The 21,224-nt window shown below is 41.1% G+C and overlaps 1 protein-coding gene across 3 annotated transcripts in view; it reads right to left on the bottom strand.

Annotated features, from left to right (window-relative positions):
* Positions 1–17,915, bottom strand: part of SLC24A2 (solute carrier family 24 member 2) — a 242,518-nt gene extending 224,603 nt beyond the window's left edge. For all 3 annotated transcript variants that reach the window (XM_079925518.1, XM_079925520.1, XM_079925519.1), the window contains exons 1-2: positions 17,043–17,915; positions 14,087–15,174 (exon numbers count right to left, since the gene is read on the bottom strand). In XM_079925518.1, coding sequence (XP_079781644.1) covers positions 14,087–15,019 — 933 coding nt within the window. In that variant the 5' untranslated portion in view covers positions 15,020–15,174; positions 17,043–17,915. The remainder of the gene's footprint in view (positions 1–14,086; positions 15,175–17,042) is intronic.
* Between the last annotated feature and the right edge of the window lie 3,309 nt (positions 17,916–21,224).

The following is a 21,224-nucleotide window of genomic DNA, read 5'->3' as shown; positions in this document are numbered from 1 at the left end:
TGACAACGCTTCAGGATAATACGTAGGGAAAGGGATTTGACGACAAGAAACTCTCTTAGATAATACAGAGAAGAATCAGGAGTAGGTTAAAAAGGGTGATGTAGCAACCAGACAACAAACATCCTGGGTCCAATGTTCAAGTAGATTCATGTTCCCAGGTTCTCTATAATCAATAAGTCCTGAACCTCAAACAACCCCTAAATCTTCCTCCAGTCCTTAGCTTCAAGGGCATCCAGCTTTCCAAGACCAACTCAAGGAAACAGGCAGCTTTCGGGTTGATCCAAAGGTTCCAAATCACTCTAGGTATAAGTAAATGCCTAGAGAACAATAGCGAACAGCTTGGAGACCCAGTTCCAGTTGAGGAGCTGCCCCATCTATGGAGCATATTCCTTATTCCACAGAATAGAAGATATTTGCAAATCATATATACGTTCTTGCCCCCAGAATATATAAAGAACTCTTAAATTCAACAGTAAGGCAAATAACCCAATTTTTAAGTGGGCAAAGGATTTGAACAGACATATCTTCAAAGAAGATATACAAGTAGCCAATAAGCTCATGAAAAAGATGTTCAACATCATCATCCTTCAAGAAAATGCAAATCAAAATCACAATGAGATACTACGCCACATCCACTAGGGTGGCTATAATCAAAAAGACATATACCAGCAAATGCTGGCAAAGATGTAGAGAAATTGGAACCTTCATACCTTGCTGGTAGGAATGCAAAATAGTACAGACACTTTGGAAAACAGCTTGGCAGTTCCTTAAAATGTTAAACATATGGTGAGCATATGACCCAGCAATTCTACTCCTAAGTGTATACCAAAGAGAACTGAAAACATATATCCACACAAAAACTTGTAAGCAAATGTTCATAGCAGCATTACTTATAATGGCCAAAAAGTGGAAGTAACCCAAATGTCCATTAACTGATGAATGGATAAATAAAATATAGTATATCCATACAATGGAATATTTGGCCATAAAAAGGCAACAACACGGATGAACTTTGAAAACATTATGCTAACTGAAAGAAGCCAGACACAAAAGGCCACATATTGTATGATTCCCATTGATCTGAAATGTCCACAATAGGCAAATCTATAGCAACAGAAAGAAGATTGGTGGCTACCAGGGATGGGAACAGAAAGAGGGATGAGGAGTGATTATTAATAGATACAGGTTTCTTTTTGGTGGTGATGAACATGTTCTAAATATAGTGGTGATGATTTTACAACTCTGAATATATGAAAAACCAGTGAATTCCACATTGAGGATGAATTCTATGATAAGTGAATTATATCTCAAAAAAACTGTTATAAAAAGTCAATAGAGGACTTCCCTGATAGTGCAGTGGTTAAGAATCCGCCTGCCAATGCAGGGGACAAGGGTTCGAGCCCTGGTCTGGGAAGATCCCACATGCCACGGAGTAACTAAGCCCGTGCGCCACAACTACTGAGCCCGTGCACCTAGAGCCCGTGCTCTGCAACAAGAGAAGCCACCGCAATGAGAAGCCCACGCACCACAACGAAGAGTAGCCCCCGCTCACCACAACTAGAGAAAGGCCACGCACAGCAATGAAGACCCAACACAGCCAAAAATAAATTTTAAAAAAAAGCAGAAAATCTTAAAAAAAAAGTCAACAGAGAGAAACACTACATAATGCTACACGGTAAGGAGAGCTACTTCGAGGCCACAGCTGGAGTGATCTGGCCTTTAGAATTGATGGCCCTTACCTGCCCTGACAGCCACACTTCCAACCTGAGGAGACTGGAGAATGTCTAATGAATTCTGTTTCTCAAGTCAGATATTTGTTGTTTGCTCCTTGACTTTAATACATAAGCAACTCTGTTTTATGAATGATTCAGGCCCAGACTTTTGATCGTGAACACTCATCAGCACCATTATCAATTTCCGAAGGGTATTCAGTGCCCTTTTCCCTTCTACCCTAGATACCAAGCGAGACACCAAATACTGCAGGTGGGATTGGTTAGTTCCTGAGTCAAAGGGAGTGATTTGATCCTAGGCAGAAAACACAGATGCTGGCAAACCAACATAAGGCCCAGCCACGACTGGATGGAGATGTGACAAGCTAAGATTGAACACTGATGATGTATACAAGAAAAGAGTAAATACATTTACAGGACAGTGACAGGGGACCTCGAGAGAACTTCGTGGTTGAGCAAGGTTCAGTTTCCAAACAGGGAAACTACTTCTCTCCTAAACCCTCTGCAAGAACAGAAGGAAAGCAGGTTCAAGTCCAAACACTGAGGATTTGACTATTAGCTAGGGATCAGTTGGGGAATTGCTCCTTCATCTGGCTGTTTGGGAGGCAGAGAGAAGAGGGCCTAGGGAGTGAGGCATGGTCCTGAAATGACAGGAGGGCAGGCTAACAGCATATGGGAGGGACTCAGAGGAAAAGAGACCAGGAATAGAATATATGTGCGTGAGTGGGACCGTATTCTGCTAATCACTTTTCCTGTGTGATTGCATCAAAATTCACAGCCTTTCTCGGAGGGAAGGGCTATTATTTTTTCTTAATCTATGGATAAGCAAACATAAGCCCAGAGAGGTTCGGTAACTTGCCCAAGATCACACAACAAGGAGGGTCACACTCTATCTCAGTCTTAAATAATAATTCTATTGTGTTAACCCTTAAACATCATCCTCCCTCTCAGGAAACAAAGTCACAGGTTCCTAGAACACAAGCACCAATACTCAGTGCCTACCGCATGCCTAAAATAATAGAAGTGGCTCAACATCTTTTTCATTGCTATCAGGTGACAGGGAAAAATAAAACTGCCTTAGTCTACAAGTGGTTAGGGCAACAGATGACAGTTTAAGTGGGAGGAATGGGGCTGCTGAAGGGGACACCTCTATTTCTACTTGCAACCTCCTTGCCCAGCTCAATGTCCATCAAGCAGTAAAAGAGAAAGTACAGAGCACCAGCAACTTTGACCCTTTCTAAGAACGTCCTATGGACAGGTGAAGAAGCCTGCATTACCCCTTCAAAGGAACTAATCTCCTTTCATTGGTCTTCTTAACTGGAAAAGTACTCTGAAGGTGGTAAGTTCAGGGCTTCATTACCTGACCACCTCTTCTGTTGGTCAGTCCATAATTAGGGACATATATTTGTTTCTTTCCCATCAACAGAGAGGCACAGAATTATCAGAGCTGGTGGGGACCCTGGAGATAAACTAGCCCCTTCATTTTCAGAGGAGACACTTGGGGCAAAGTACCTGGACTAGGGTTAGACTGCCAGTGTGTGGGCTGAAAGGGACTCCATCTCTCCAGGCTTGGTTCCTGCCAGTGCAGGATTCTGAGTGCATCCTTTAAAGCTGTAAACATGGCATTAATATAGTCTGGTGCCCAGACCCTTTCCAAACCCATCAGCTTTTACCAGGACAAGAACCGTGTCTGCATCATTTGGTTTACAAATCCAATCCTTCATAAAAAGGTAACCAACCTAATTGAAATGCAGCGTCAGCCTTCTTGGCAAGGTTCTGCTTCTTTCTGACGCCATATCTCCCTGTTTCATCCACGTTTCTTTCCCACCCGATGACAAGCTCATTGGGAACCAAGGATGAGTCGAGGCTCAGGGAGCACATCATGCTTTGATCTGCACCTTCCTTACCCTGCAATCAGTCTCTGTCAGAGCCAGAGGGCGTAAGAAGCAAAGCCACCACCAGCTTAAAGGGCACCTTTGTGGAATTAAGAAAAGGCACCCTTTCCCCTGGGCAGACACAGTCCCACACCAAAGCACACAGCTTGTCCAGTAGAGTGGTGTCTGGATTTATGTCCCTATTTGCCCCCTTGGTCAGACAGATGCCCTTGTGCAGTACATTAGCATAGCCTTGAAGGGCAGCCCCACTAAGAGGAAGAAGGAAGAAAAAGGAATTTCTAAAAATACTATTTTTTAAAACTTAGGTCACAATCCATTGGTGGGTCATGAAATTATTTTAGGGTTGAAACTAGCATTTTTAAGAGAGTAGAAAATGCTATATATATATATATATATATATATATGCGCCTCACACTTAGATTTTATTTTTATATGTATATGTAAACATATACATATGTATGTATATGTGCATGGGTATGTGTATATACTCAATTGAGATGTAAAATATATTTTTTAGTGGGGGTCATGGTAAAAAATATTTAAAAGTCACTGACTTAACACAGCCTAATATGAAATGTGCATCTAATTTGGAGGTTTGCTTTGTCTTTATTCCCAACTGTCCAGTAGGAAGCAACAAGAAAACTAGAATGCATTTAGGAGTCAGACAGACCCAAGTTCAAATGCGGTTTACCACTAAATTTGGACCTTAGGCAATCATTTGTTTTCTGGTCCTCAGGTTCCTGATCTGCCAGTGGAGATGGTACCTGTTTCAGAACATTGATGTGGTAAAGATCGGGTATTAAGCACGCATCCAGTTTTCAGATCTCTCTCTTCTCTCGACTTTGGAGAGACCAGCAGAGACCAGTGATCCAGGGACACACATGCAGCTGCCACTGAGGGTTTCCACTGCCAGAAGCCACAAAGCTGAGGAGGTGTAGAGTCCTGCAGTAAACTTTAAATGATTTTCTCCTGTGCAAGTTGTTCTCCTGTCTGTATGGAAGAACTGCCTCCCAAAGCATGCTTAAACAAAAATTACTGTTTAGCCAAGTCAATTAAATCATTTCAGCGAAAATACTACAGGTAAGCCAGGTTAGGAAAAGAGTTTGGTGTTGTGGTTATGGTGAGAATCTGTTCTTCTGTTTTAGGTAAATGTGTTAGATTTTAGTTTGGTATGGTTAGAGTATTCCACATAGTAAGGATGAGAGCCTCTGAGGACAGAAATGACAAGCTAAAGTAATCTTTTAGGTCATGTGGGTCAAATCACCCATTTTCCAGATTTGGAGATAGGGTCCTAGGACGTACAGGATCCACCAAAGTCACATGGTTGGGGGGCACACCCCGTCCCTTGGGAACATCATTTCTTAACTCCTGGGTCACAAGGCCTCCTTCTTTAGAATAATTCATCCTTTAAAACAAAAATTGCAACAACTTCCTGCCTTGATTTAGGTGTGGAAATGTGGGGAAGTATGAGAGCTAAAGTTAGGGTTTCTCAGCATATGTTTGTAAGAGATTTTTGAGTCATCACAGCAAACTTTAAAAATGACACAAAAGACACACAGGAAATTGGCAATCTATAAATGAAAATTTGAATTCTCAAGAAACATATTTTCAACCTCCCAATTAATCAACGAAATGCAAATTAAAACAATGTAATGTTGTTTCACCTATGAAATTGGAAAACATTAAAAATGATAATAGTCCACACTACCAAGGATGTAGCAACCTAGCAGAAACTTTAAAAAGCTCATAAACTTTGTTCCAGAATTTCTGCTTCTCCAAAATCAAAAATTCATGTGTAAGGCTGCTGGCTGTAGCATTTTTTATAGTAGTGAAATTTAATATGAAAATAACTTTCTATTTTATGATAATGCTAAACAGTGAATAACCATTGTGAAAAACAGTTAATGATCTGAGGAAATGCTCATAATAAACCAAGTTAAAATGGGGCTTCCCTGGTGGCGCAGTGGTTGAGAGTCCGCCTGCCAATGCAGGGGACACGGGTTCATGCCCCGGTTCGGGAAGGTCCCACATGCTGCGGAGCAGCTGGGCCTGTGAGCCATGGCCGCTGAGCCTGCACTTCCGGAGCCTGTGCTCCGCAACGGGAGAGGCCACAGCAGTGAGAGCCCTGTGCACCGCAAAAAAAAAAAAAAAAAAAAAAAAAAGTTAAAATGGTATATATTCAATATAAGTTTAAAGTTGTGCATATCCAATATCATTCAAACTTATTTAGATATATAGGTACATATGTGCATATGTGTGTGTGTGTGTGTGTGAGTGAAAGTCTGGAAGAATAAATGCAAAAATGTTCATAGTTATTTCTGGATGGTGCGATGGAGAGATTATAGGCTATTTAAATTTTTTTGTATTTTGATGTGTTTTTATAATCCTGTACAATGAATATATTACTTTAAGTATCTGGTAAAAATATTATTTAAAAGGCAAATCTACAATTTAAACTTTCTGTTAGAATTGCCTTTTACATTTGATTTGACTCAAAATTTGCCATTGGTAGGATCTGTTGATAAGGAGTTTTATTACAACGTCAGGCTATATTAAACATTCTGAAAGTATACAATTAAAACACGTATTATCATCCCTTGTTATATGCATTATCACTTGACAAATCCAAAGTCTAAAACATAATTTTTGGCAGTATGATGATTAAACATTCAGAGAAACCATTTTCACTATATACACCTCAAATTATTGGATACTATATTCTTTGATATATTTTTTAAATTACCCAACTATATTAGTGAGGAAGCAGGGATTTCTTAGAACCTAGAACACCAACTAAGCACAAATCCAGAGGGGTCTGTGTTGCTTTGCCTCTGAGGTATTTGCCATTCCCCAGTGGTCAGAAACTAGGATTGTGGAAGCTACAAACATGAGGCCTGATAGGGAGGAGGTACTTCAGGGGCCTCCACTCCCAAAAAGCTGGAAACCCTGAAGGGTGGACACTCTTAGTGGGTGAATAAGGAAAAACAAATCTGCCTACCAAAGGGAAATAGTAGAATGTGCCTATTTTGGCCTTAGTTTTGAGTGGTACTGAAAAAAAGAGCAAGAAAAAAGAGTCTCCCTTAAGAATTTCTAAGCACAGCCTCACTCCTGGCTTTGGAGTCTGAATTCACACTACATGGGTAGAAAAAAGTCAGACATTTATGTTAGAATGGTTCCAGGTTGGTTGGGCTCCCGGGAACTTGAGAGAAGAGCAAACAAGTCCTCTCTGTTGGGATACACTTAGAACCGAGGCCTCAGTGACTCCCTACAGGTCAAGTTCCATGAAATATGAGTTCAAAGTTTTAAAAGAGGGCTTCTCTGGTGGCACAGTGGCTGAGAGCCCGCCTGCCGATGCAGGGGACACGGGTTCGTGCCCCGGTCCGGGAAGATCCCACATGCCGCGGAGTGGCTGGGCCTGTGAGCCATGGCCACTGAGCCTGCGCATCCAGAGCCTGTGCTCCAGAACGGGAGAGGCCACAGCAGTGAGAGGCCCGCGTACAGCAAAAAAAAAAAAAAGTTTTAAAAGAAATCACTAAATACATAAGAAAGCAACCCCACATGAAACATAAAACAACACAACTAGATCTGCAAGGACACTAACACTAGAAATACCAATTATGAATTATAAATATACTTAATATGTTTAGAAAAATAAAAGAAGGCATTAAATAATAGAAGAAGAAGAAACAGTGAAAATCAACCTGACAGTGGTGAAAAGGAGCCACAAAACCTAGAAATGAAAAATATAATAATTACAATTAGAAACTAAACAGATGAGCACCAGAGCAGATTAGACAAAATTGAAGAGAAAATTAGAAAGTAGAAAGCAGATATAAAGAAATGATCAGCAAGAAGAACACAGAAAAAGATGAGTAGTTAAAAGACATGAAGAACAGGTTGAGATGGTATAACATATATCCAATCAGAATTCTAGAAGATTATGGGAAGAATGAGGTAGAGGCCAAATTGGTGGAAGGCACTAATCCTCAAATTCAAGAAGTCTAATGAATCACAAATAGGGGATAATTAAGTGAGAAAATCACACCTGTCATGGCATCAGGAAAATGCCAAACACCAAAAACAAAGAGAAAACCTTATAAAGTAGTCAAAGAGAAGAGACCAACTTCTTACAAAGGAGCAACATTCACACCAGCAGCAGTCTTTTAAATGGCAAAAGTGGAAGTCGGAGACAGTAGAATTATTATTTCAAAGTGGAATGAGAAAATAACTTTCTACCCACCAAAGCTATCCTTCAAGAACAAAAGTAAAATAGATCTGTAAGCAAGTAAAAATCAGGAGCAGATACTATTAACAGATTCTTGCTAAAGGAACTTATAAAGAATGTTAGTACAAGAAAAAGTCATAGAGAAAAGGTCTGATATGAGAAAAGAAATGAAGAGAAAAACTGGTAAAAATGTGGATACTTCTAAAAACATTGATGGCATAATGTCTAATTTGTAGGATTTAAAAAGTGAAGATTATACCTCAATAAAGCTGTTATAAAACATCAAGGTAGAACTTAAATTGTAGACTTCAAATCATTTACATTGGGGGAAAGGAGACTTAGTTAAAACGCTCTAAGGCCCTTAAGATGTTTAGCATGAGTGTAAAGATATTAGCTTTACACTCTGTTGAGTTAAATATATGCATTAAAATTTTTAGGGTAAACAGTGAAAGACTAGAAATAAGATGTATAAACTCCAAACTACTAATGGGAAAAGCAGATTTAGAAAAAAATCAATCCAAAACAAAAGCAAAAAAAAGTTATAAAAAATAGAAAGTTTAAAATAGCATGATAGAAAAGAATCCAAATGTAATAGTAATCACAATCAATGTAAATAAACTAAACTTTCCAGCTAAAAGATAATGATTGTCAAACTGAATTAAACAAAATGCTGCTATATTCTGTTTACTAGAGACTTAACCTAAAACAAAAGGAGGTTGAACATAGAAGAATGAAGAAACTAAACCAGTCAAATCCACACAGATGTTCTTGACTCATCTTTGAGCAACTTAACAATCTCATTCCTTGTTAAAGTTAAAATACAAATTATCTGGTTCTAGGAAAAAAAAGGGGGAGAAGGGAGGCGAAAAGGAGAGAGGAAGAAAGGAGACAGGAAGGGAAGTGGTGATAAGTCCTCACTCTCAACATTGCCAGGATTCACAAAGTTTAGGTCATCTCTTGCTGGAGGAACCAGAGTAGCTAGGGAAACAGCCATGGGCAATCTGCCCTCTGTGTATTAAAATCCACTGGGCTTTCTGAGTCTGTCAAAGTGCCTCCTTCACCCTTTGAATCATATGCAGTAACTGAAGGGTTTGCTTTTAACATAAGTAGAGGGAAGCAAAACAAGGAAAACAGCACCATGCTGTATCCCTAGATCAACAAACAGACTGTGATACTGTGATTTATAAGAAATATATATATTTGGTCATTCAGATGACCAAAATATATTTCTCATATATATTTGGTCTTGGTTCACAGTTCCGGGCTCGAGGCTCTCAAAACCCCTGGAATTTCCTAAGTGTGGAGAGTGATAAAGGTGTCGTTTTTTTATGTTAAGAAGACAACTTTAGGAAAGCACCTAAGGATGGGGGCTGGTTGCCAATGGAGCCAACTGTGTGATTGAAGGGTGGGACTGAGGAGAGAGGGGCTGGAGGTCAAATCAATCGCCAGTGGCCAATGATTTAATCAACCACACCCACGTAATGAAGCCTCCATAAAACCCCCCAAAATGGCAGAGTTCAGAGTTGGTGAACACCTGGAGGTGCTGGGAGAGTGGTGCCTGGAGAGGGCACAGAAGCTCCATGCCTTTCCCCGTGCCTCACCCTAGACATCTCTTCCAGCCAGCTGCTCCTGAGTTATATCCTTTTATAAGAAACCAGCGATCTAGTGAGTGAAATGTTTCTCTTAGTTTTGAGAGATCCTCTGGCAAATTCATTGAACCCGAGGAGGGGGTCACTGGAACCTCTAACTTACAGCCAGTAGGTCAGAATTACAGGTAACAACCTGGACTTGTGACCTGCATGGGGAGTGGGGCAGTCTTGTAGGACTGAACCCTTAACTTGTGGAAAACTGATGTTCTCTCTGGGTGGACAGTGTCAGAATTGAGTTAAATTCTTGGACACCCTGCTGGTGTCTGAAAATTTCTTGGTGTTGGGAGGGAAGCACCCCCTACCCGACCCCTACACGTTTGAATTGGGTCCAGGAGCTCAAAAGAATGCTACAATCACAGGCATCTAGTCAGTTAAGAATTTTAGTGCCTATATTTTCTTTCTTTTGAGGACAGAGAGTTTCCAAGTCTATTAAGTAATACTCACTATAAGGATGATCTCACTGAAATCTGTACATTAATTTTACTAATTTACATACTAGGTATGGAGGGGAAACAAAGGTTGAATTTATAACATATTCTTTGCCTTAAGAAGGCTTGGGACTATACATTTGTATTTATATAATTGTTTATGGTTTAGCATCTTACCAGAAATACTTCACTTTATGAAGTTTATAATATTGTTTCAATTTCGATTTCCCCATGATCATTAATAACAATTTGCATTGCAAACACTCTGCTGGCAAGCAACTTTTCAGGAACACACAAAAAGAAAAAAGCAAGGCACACCTAAATTACTAAGTAGCCTGCCTTCAACTATCCAGCTTTAAGCATCTTTATTTAGACCATTCCCTTCATTTGAACTGGGCTGACATGCTGTCAGATTACAGTGCCAAGTCTAAGAAGAAGTTAAATACCATGGACAGCTGCTTTCTAGGCCAATGACAGCCTAGCACCATAGCAGATCAGGGGACCTCAGCAGGCAGGCCAGGCACACTGCAAAACATGCCAGATGCCCTGAAACTCCATTGCTTCACATCCTGCAGGATTCAAATTAATTCCCAACCAGCTCTGGAGAGGTTTTTGGAAGATAGTCCCAATCATTTATAAATAAAAATACCCTTAAAACAAAAATCTCTGCTTAGCATAGATATTTCTAAACCACAGTTTAGGAAATAAACTTTCAGGACAACAAAGGCATTTGAAGGTTTCCTTGGAGTTTATAATAATGTCTTCCCTGCATACGTTCACTGTATATGAAATTAGGCTTAAAAATATTATAATATGACAAATATCACATGCCCCTAAGGGAGACAACAGCCTGCTTAACTCAGTGATTCACTGGCATGAACTACAATCTTCAAGGAATATTTTGAAATTCTCAAATTTGAAATAATTTATCCTGATTCACTTTTCATTTAAGAACAAAAGATGAAAGGAAAGGAACTAACACTTAGTGAACAACCCACATTTGCCAAGGACTATGTTAGCTGCTTAACATTCATTTCTTCATTTAGTAATTTTCCCAACTTTATGAAGTAGGTATTATTATTTTCATTTTCCTAATTAGGAAAATGAGGCTCAGTGAGTTTATGTGACTTCTCTGAGGTCACAAGTCTTATTATACACCTGGGCTAACACCCTTTTTCCCTGAATCAAAGCCCAGGATCTCCTTACCATGTCATGACACTACACGACATTTTTTAAAACAATAATATTATCACTAAAAGATGCAATAAAAATATCAAATTAAAAAACCAAACACCAGGTGGAACAGTTAAATAAAATGGGAAACTATTACTTTAAATATGAGAAAAATGTTTGTATTTTCTAATTTTTCATGCTCCATGGTTGCCCCATCATCAATAATGAAACCAAATTAAGATTTTCAACCAGTCCAGGAAGCAAGCAGTTTCAAAGATATTTCACTGTCTACAGCCCAGCAGAATTGATGAGTTTTTAGTAAGAACCATTGATGACTTGTATAAAAATATCTAAAATATGTTTCCTCCACTTTCCCATACTCCCCTCTTCCATAATTGTGCAATTAAGACAATGAGGTAGCTTTGCCTAAAAATATACTTAGTATTTTGCTTCCTAAACTCTTATACAGCACATTCCTCTCTATGAAGACTCCATTGAGGGCTGTCTTTGGCTTGGGGTCTTTTTCTGAGTGTTCTGATGATGTTAGAAGCACTGACTTAGGTAGGAAAGGTGGAGTATACAGCCAGAAATCGATTTTGCAGATCAGAGAACAAGACAGCCAAGCTCAAAGACTCATCCCTCCTTGAGACACCTTATGTTCAGTGCTTAGAGAGCAAAATCTCCGTAAGATTCTGATGTCAGACATCTGATAAAGACCAACTGCTGGAAAAATTTTTTTCCAACAATTATTCAAAAGTGAAATTGGCAAGGTAAAATTTCCTAAAGGAAATCACACATCATTATGTACTGTTCCACCTAAAAATATCTGTGTTCCAGCATACCGAACAAGACTTAGCTATGTTAAAAAATTCTGGTCCCATGATAATTTATAGTTCAATCTAGTTACTGAATGACAAAATAAATAATAACGATTAAGTGGAATAAACTAAAGCTATTTGGTGCTCAAAGGAAAATAATAAAATGAACATATTTTGGAGGTAAATCAGAAACAGGAGATATAGTCATGAATATAATTTGCTTTCTTTTTTAATTAGGTAAATCCAGAATTCCAAAATTTTTAAAATGCACAATATTAAGCATAGCAAAAATTATGGATATGAGTAACAACTTTAAGGAATGCCAGCCTAAGTTATTGACTTTTAAATTACCATTAAAATGACATGACAGTCACCTAATATAGTAGGTAAAAATCCTGCAAGAGCTGATTTAATGAGTGACTTATAATTTATTAAAAACCTTCTGTAAACCATATTTAAAAGGTTATTACTAAATGCACAAAACCACCTCCTTCCTCCCTATCAGAAGACAAAATCCCCCTGCAATCTTCAATACACCATTGGACTGCTCTGCAAATTCCTTTTTCATACACGTTGCCAACATAACCTTTAGCCGAGTCTGTGCCTAAGTTAATAAAGTTCCACTGCGGCATACCAAAACGAAAAAGTACTGAGTTCTCAAAAAGACTTTTTATCTTTGATGGGCCCAGGATATTTATAAGACACCAAATCATTCCCTTGCCTCTAAAAAACAGGCCTTTCCCTCGGCAACTGTTTAGCATTCTAATTGGAATACACACATAGACGACTAATGCAAACCACTCAAACTTGTAGCCAGTCTTGAGGAGATGGCTTGAGGGATCATCCTCTGGGCTACAAAATTAGATCAGGGACTGGGCTCCAGTGATGACCCTGTCTCATGCCCTCAAGGATACAGACTCAGTATCACATCTGAATGCTTATTTGCCACGATTATTTTTTTACTACAGTTTCTAACAACCAACCATACACTGAGTGATACGTTAGAAAAAATACAGTATAGAACATTTCTTTTTTGCATGGAATAAATAGAAATATTACTAGTGGTTTTTTTGTCTGTGCTTTGCTTCTATTTCACGGCTGCTACAAAAATGATGGATGGTCATCAAACTTGAACATAAAGGAATTATGCTAAATTAATATCATTTTTTCCTTCATTCTGGACAAAACATCTCACCCTCCACTCAACATCCGTTTTTTGCATACATGAGAATTTCCCCAGATGCAAGTATGAAAAGTCTGCATATGTATTTTGTTTTACTGTTTAAAATCACATTCCGAGACGACATTCCAATGTTAGGATATAGATCAGAATGGCATTACTCTACTTAACAGAAAATTTTATTGATGTGGCCCATGGATTATTTTTAATAATTAATCTATATTTTTGCAGATCGATTTCTTCTAAGCTCTTTACCAACTTGCTTGCTACCTAAGTGGTAGGATGGCCACTAAAATGTCATTAAAACTCCCTCAAATCCTACCATAAAAAATATTTTGGGTCATGTTTATCACGGCGTGCAAAATGGGCCCTCGAGCTACAGAGGCAGGCAGCATGGCTTGCCACTGACTCTTTCACATATCCCGATCGGTGCCTGGTCGAGTGGTCTGAAGCACTATTGTGTGCATCAAGAAGAATGGCCAGGACCCATTCTAATGACCAGTCCTGCTAGGCCCTAGGCTGCTGACTTAAAGATCCAGCTCTGCTGACACAAACAAACTTTCTTCACTAAGCACCTTTAAAGAGATGGTTCTTGATAACTGTCACATGTTCATTTAAATCGAAAAAGCCCTGCAACTTGCAAGGCACACACACACACTTTCCCATGAAAATAAAACGGCTCACAAAAATAAGAAAATAAGCAACAAATAACTGCTGAGCCTGCTCTGAGAAGCTTATGTAACCTATATTTATAAATGTTTTACTCTGAGGCAAGTAGCTTGAGAACTTAGTAGACATTCCCCAGAATACCCCCCAAATTATTTTTCCCACTGTCATGTTGGTCTGGCTGTCAAAGAAATGCATAAAGCACCCTGCTACTCATTACAGCCCCAAACACCATCCCATTTAAAAAGTGGCAGATCTAAAAAACATAAGAGTTCAGAGCTATGGTCAAGAAGACATTAAATAAACAACCACCACCACCAACCTTTGCTTGGGCCTCTGGCGCTGTCACCTTGACGACTTTGTTGCGGTTTATCATTTGCTTCACCCATCTTTCTACTTGGACGTTGAATTTCATGAAAACCACATAGCCAAAGTAAGCTGTTAAGAGAAGCAAGCTTTCCCACCACATGATAAAGTTATCCAGGAAAAATATGATCAGCATGATCAAGTCAATGATGTAGAAGGACACATCCCGAAAGAGTGGCCACCACGTCAGGTTTAAGATTTCTCTGGAAAACAGAGCACACATGCCAATGACAAAGAGGATGTTGAACACCGCTGAGCCCACGATTGTGCCAATGCCAACATTGCTGTGAGCGATAAATACCCCTATGAGAGACGTGAAAAGTTCTGGGGCTGAGCCCCCGGCAGCCATAAAGGTGGCTCCAGCCACATCATCAGAGATGCCCAGTTTTTCAGTGATGACAGTCAAAGAGGGAACAAAGAACTCATCGCAGACAATGGCTAAGGCTATGAACATGTAGATCATTCCAATGACATGGAGAATGATGGCACCTTGTCTCCGCTGCTCGAGGGAAAAGATGTCTCTTGGGTAGTCTCCTTGGGCATGATCTGTACTATTCTCAGATTTGCCTTCCTGAGAAACAGGTGGCTGTGGTGTATAATCTCGAATCTTGTCATTTAAATCTAAGAGAGTTCTTTGACGGTAATCGTGTGCTACGCTGGGGCCACTTGCACCACTGGCCTCTCCTGTGCTCGGTGTCTCTGTCTCAGAAAAGGCACTGATTGAAAACGGAACAGTGCTAATGGCTACCAGGCCCATGAAAAGGCCTAAGATTCGAATCAACTTCAGTTTTTTTCTGACATTATAATGTCTCCTGCAGCCAGACGGTGACTTATCTGAACACCATTTCTCAAGGAAAGAGATGGTGGTGGTGCTTTGGTGCAGATCCATCCTGGGTCTTCTGGTGGATGTGGTGGTCTTCGAATTGTACACTCAACCAGATGGTTCTTTCATACTTTTCCTCACTTTACAGTTAACAGTGCTTCTGGGGTGCTTCCACAATCAGGGATTCTTAGGCTTCACATGAAATATTTTCAACATTTATGCTTAAATAAAAATAAAAACAAGGATATGTGAATCGTAAAATCATGTCTTTTTTACAAAACAACTTGGCAGATATGAAAAAATCCTATCCTATAGCCATGTGACCTTGGATTAAGTTCCTTAATTTTTCTGTGCCTCAGTTTCCCCATTTCAAAAATTAGGACAATTACAGCACCTACCACCAAGTGCTGCTTTGAGGATGAGTTAAAATACATAAAGCATTAAGAGTAGGACGTGACACATACTAGGCACTTATGACAGTGTATGTACAAAGGCAAACATTTTGGTAAATCCAATGTTAGACATAGACTATGTATTTGTGTCTGTTAAATACAAAAATTTTATAGATTTAGATGGAAATCTTTATTTATCCCACCTTAATTCATGTAACAAATAACCTCCCAGGGCTAAAAAAGGTATCACTTCCTTTAGAATTATCTACGTATTTGACAACCAAAACCACTGTCTTTTCTTTTGGTCCAATTATATAATTCCAGTTGCAGGCACACTTTTCTGATTAATCTATCACTTGGCAAGGGCTGAGTGTTGGAGGAGACAGCACTCTTTTCCTGCACACATAAAGATCTCAGGATCCTATTTTTCATGGAAAGCCCCTCCTATAGCAAATGCAGAAAAGTAGCCCTTTAAAAATTTAAGTTTACAAAAGAATGTTCTGATGACATGAACAAACTGTCTTCCCTAAATATCTAGACACTGTATTCAGCTAAAGCTTATTTTAAAAAACAACCTTTAGTCGTATTTAAAATAGACAACTTAGTAAATCAAACAACTTCTAACAAGTAGGCTGCTTCAAGACATCAAATGTGTATTTCATAAACAATATGCAAGCTGCAGTGATACCTCTGTCCACAAAATCTGCCAAAAATAGCCCTGACACTGACTCTCTAGTAGGTGAGATACCCAAGCAGTTTTCATTCTCTGTCTCCACAGAGAAGGGTAAAATACCCACACATGACAGCTGATATTCTGAAGGTTCCCCTTTTTAATTTTCTTTAAAAAACAGTTTTGTTTTGGGGTTTTGGTTTTTTCTTGTATCAACGATTTCATTTTAGAGGCATTCGCTGAGATCATCTCAGGTGTAAAATAAGCTAATTAAACACACGCCAGTGACACACTGAGATTAGCTGGAACTCAGGTTTGCAGAGGGAGCCCAAATCAAACCAGGCTGAGATGCTATTACTCCTGAGATAAACCTAACCCAGCACAGAGATTCTCAGCTGGCCTGACAGATGTCTATGCTTAGCGTGAACGATTAAGCAACTCACTGCGCTCGGGATTGTCACAAAGCTCGGCCGGGGCAAACGTCAGGGACAGACTCAACTCCCAGGGTGCGCTATCGGCTCCAGCCTGAGCCGGGCTCGACCTGCAAAACCCACCGCTCCGCTGGCGAAGTGCACCCCCAGCCGCGCCCCAACTTTGCCGTGTGTGGTCCCAAACTTTCCCTGGTGGGTTCATAGGAAAATAAAACTGAAGGACAGACGCCCCACTAGCGAGCCAGAGGCTGGGATGCAGTTTGAGGAGGGGCTTGGCCGGCATCTTCCCGAATCGTTGGTGAGTAGGTGGGGAAGGGGAGCGCCCCTCTTTGCGCCTTCCCCGACTGCAGGCCCTGCCCAGCGCCCCCTACCCCGAGCCGGAAGCAGGGGCGGTTGGGGTGGGAGAAGTCGGGGCTCGGAAACCCCGCCTGGGAGCGCAGAGAGTTGGCTAACTCCTTTCGGGGCCTGGGGCACCACGTCCACCGCGGAGCTACCTGTGAGCCTGCAGCGGGATGCGCGCAACCGGGATACGGGGACAACGACCACTGCGGCCACCATGCCTGGCGGCTGGCCGAGGCTCGACCGCCCGCACTTACCGGGATCCGCCAGGAGAACGCGCACACGGCGGGGGCCCGAGCGCGGCCCGCCGCTCCGGTCCTCCGCTTTCTCCGGCTCTCCGCCTCCTCGCTCCGAGGCCCGGGCTGCGGCTCGCACTCGCCGCCGCTCTCGCCGTCCGGGGCTGGGCTGGGGAGGAGACTGAGCCGCCGCGAGCCCCGCGCGCCGCCTCTGGTGCTGCCGGGCCCCCTCCGGCCCCTCCCTCTCGCCTCCGCGCGGGGAGCGTGCCCGCAGGACGCTCTGCTCCCGCGCTCTCTGCTCCACGCCTCCTGGGCGCAGAGGCGACGCCGGCAGCCGTCCCTTCGCAGATTTCTCTGCAGTGAGGACGGGGGTCAGGATTTGCAGGCGAGCAAGGACGGAGAGGAGAAATCGTACAGGACGGTGACGCGCCTGATTACCAAAGCCTGAAAGTGTTGCCAACTTTAGGGTCATCTCTGCTGGGCCCCTCCTCTCCAATTATCTGCAAAAAGTGACAGCAGTCACACATTTAGGAGGCCATGTAATGTGTAATGGCAACAAAGACGATCAGTGAAAAGGCAAGAAGGGCTGCAGGGTTGTATGTTCAGGCCCAGGGTTTCTGAGGTCTCTGGTTTGGCTGGCTGGGACACTGAAGGATCTTTAGTCTTGCAGTCGGACCTTTAATTTCATGGGTGATGAAACTGAGACCCAAGACATTGTCATTTTGAGTCATAGACAGCGTTCGTATGCTGGCCTCTGGACTCCAAGCCCAGTGAAAGCAAGATCCCCCCACCACAATAAGTTGATCCAGGCTTGTTGGGGACTGGAGGCAAGAATCTGGGCCAAAGAGTGGGCGAAGGTAAGGCAGACGGGTTACTGCGGGAAGCCACTTTTACCCGGCCCTGCGATCACCACCAAAACTGCCAAGAGGTACCCACCAGGAGAAACCTTTCATCAAACGTTTTCTGCTCTCTTTACCCTCCACTCTCCTCTTGTTTTCCACTTAGAGAGGGTTTCTTCATGCTTTCCTGGGTCTAGGAGGAATGTTGGTCATATCTGGAAAACTCACTACCTTTGACTTTGGGTAAAACTCTATACTCAGACCTCTACATTTCCTCTTGATAAGTCAAGAGCAGCCTGGAGAAATCAGAAATCTCTTTTTCTCCCACCAAAGCCAGGCATTTAAGACTATTGTCTTGCTAAGGATTTAAGGTCCTATTATGGAAGTCATAGTGTGAACTTTAAAAATATTTTTTATTTTGGAAGATTCCAGACGTTTACAAATATAATAGTATAATAAACCTCCAATGGGGCCACCACCCAGCTTGAACAACTATCAACTCACGGTCAATCATAGTTTCATCCAAGTCCCCTTTCCCCGTGCCATCATTTTAAAGCAAATCCCAGACATTCTATCATTTTATTTATAAATATTTACAGAAATAAAGGAAGCTATCAACCATTTCTTGTGTCAGGAAGACTAAGGAATCAATTCAAATAGGCTCCCACTAGACAAGGATAGACCAATCTGAGCACCAAAAATTGATAACAATTGCAATTGTTTCAAACGTATCAAATATGATTACATCTACAAGTTCATAATGATTCTAAAGTAACTCGACTGGTCGCTGTTGATGGGTAAGAAGGAATGAACTCATTTTGAAATTGTTTTAGAAAAAAGAAAACAATCATGCATTTAATCTGCCTTTTCCATACAAACTGGACTTCAGGGTAACCAATTAGCCTTTACTTCTCCCCTGCCCTTGTCTTTGCTTTCCTAGTCTAATAATCCTAATCTTCCCTGATACAGTGATGCATCTGGCTAAGAAGATCTTGTATACAAAGTTCTGCTTAAAAGAAAACAATTATATATATTTTTAAAAATCACACCCTTCCTACTAGGATCTTTACAAATGTTTTCCAGCTGACTCCCCCCAAAGCCCACAGATGACCCTGAAGCTCCACTTGGTGGGAAGGGGAATGAGGCCCGGATGCAGGTTGTATTGGCTGCGTATAACAGAAACTCATCCTTAGTGATTTAACCAAATAAGAGTTTATTTTTTGCATGTAAAAAGAAGTCTGATTTAAATCTTGATTTCTAATATACTGTCAAAAACATTTTAATGTAAGTAATCAAATTAGTATTTTTCCGTGGCTCTTCAATAATGAACTAATTCAACTTTATTGTTGGGATTACATCGTTGCTTAGGCAATGATTATCAGGATTTTAAAACTTAATGATTTGTTATTCTAAGTTTGCTGTTTCAAACTTTTGTCAAGCACATTTCAAAATAAAGAAAAAAAGCTGTAAAATAAATAAATAAATAAAAATAAAAAGAAGTCTGAAAGCAGACTGTCCAGGGTTTGCAGAGGAGCTCCACAATGCCATCAAGGAACCCAAATCCTTTATCTATCTTCCTTAATGTATGACTTTTATCCTCATAGCCACAAAATGCTTACCTCTTTCAGACATCACATCTGTGCTCCAGGCAGGAAGAAGGGAAAAAATGAAGAGTGAAAGACAGAAGGCCTCCTTGCTAGGCTTGGCCTTTTTATTTAGGAAAGGACATGCTGTCAAAACTTCTTACATTTCATTGGTCACAACTTGGTCACATGGAGCTGTCTAGCTGCAAAGGAGTTAGACTAATAACTGGGCTATTAATCAGCATGTAGAAAATCAGGGATACACTAGTAATACAGAAGGGGGAAACAAATGTTGGGTGGGCGACTAGCAGTATTTGACACACAGTTCTATAGTAGCTCAATGAGATCCACATTGGACTGAAGATTTAGCAGCTGAACTTGGCAGTCAACTGCCATGACAGTTGAGAAGGCTAAAACTGCTGTCATTGTAGTAATGGAGAAAAGCTGGCCTATCGTTTGTCTAGGTCACACGATACGAAAGCAGTAAAACTGAACCACACCTGTAGGTGTCCCAGGTCCACACACCTTACTGCCTGGTCATGAAGAAAAAGGGAGCCTCATGAGAAAATTTACTACCACCACATGATGACTTACTACAGAGTAGCCTTGACCAAGTTCTTTGCTAAGAGATTTAAGTAGAGTAATCAATGGGCATGAATTATTATTAAAGAGCCAACTCTATTTATTTTTAGATATCTGCATAAGTATACACATTAGTTGGCATCATATTTATCCTTCTACTAACTGTATGATTTATTTGAACATAGAGTTTATGGAGGTCATTGGTAATTACCAGTTAAGAATGATGGGATGGGCTCCTGTTGTAATTCTGGAGAGGAGCCTTTCAAAATTCAGTAATGACTGTTTAAAGGTACAGGGTCATACTTAAGCTAATAAGGACTTTTTCATATAAAACTGCCAAAGGAAAAAAAAAGAAACCAGGTTCTGGTTCAAGATGGTGGCATAAGAGGATGCCGCACTCACCTCCTCCGACAAACACTCCAAGTCTACACACAGAACAACGTCCTCTGAAAAAACAAACAGCAACAACAAAAACTGGCTGAGTGACTCTTACCCATTGGGTAGGAAAGGCTGGGACACAATTTTACTGTAAGCCCCACCCTCAGTGTGGTGACCCAGAGTCAGGAGGGAACTAAACGCAGAGTTGAGAGAGGCCTATTTTCTTGTCTTGGCGTGTTAGCCTGAGGGACAGACATCTGATTTGACACACATTTGGGGGCCTGCTGGGATGCTCTCTGGGGACAGAGACTGATGGGAACCATTTTTTCTGCTCTCCCTCTGCCTTGGGGGCACCATCTTTTTCTTTTTTTAAAACTCTAGGCTTTCTTCCTCCCCCTTGCTTGCTTGCTTGCTTTCTCTTTCTTTTCTTTCCTCTCTTCCTTCCTTCCTTCCTTCCTTTCTTTCTTTCTTTCCTCTCTTTTCTCTCTTTCTCTCTTTCTTTCCCAGCGGGCACCATCTCTGTGCTCTCCCTCTGCCTCGCTCCAGAGCGCCAGTATCTCTCGGAAGGGATCTTTTACACATGTCTGGTGTCCCGGTTTTTACTTCTGGTGCCCAGTCTGTCACCCAGAGGATAACCCTGGATCACTTGGCTCTGGTAACCAAGAGGGCTTACACTTGTTGTCCCATAGGACTGTATATATTTGTATTCTTTAAAAGCTGCTACTTGAGCATTTGGCTTCAATCAGCCTAGATCTAGGTGCTGACTGAGATTCCCCACTTTGGGACGCTGACAGATCTTGGCACACCCTCAACTACCGAGA

Source organism: Stenella coeruleoalba (genome assembly GCF_951394435.1).
Source record: "Stenella coeruleoalba genome assembly, chromosome: 7".
In the NCBI taxonomy this organism is placed as follows: domain Eukaryota; kingdom Metazoa; phylum Chordata; class Mammalia; order Artiodactyla; family Delphinidae; genus Stenella; species Stenella coeruleoalba.
Note: the sequence above shows the minus strand (reverse complement) of the source record. Positions and strands in the feature narration are given on the sequence as shown.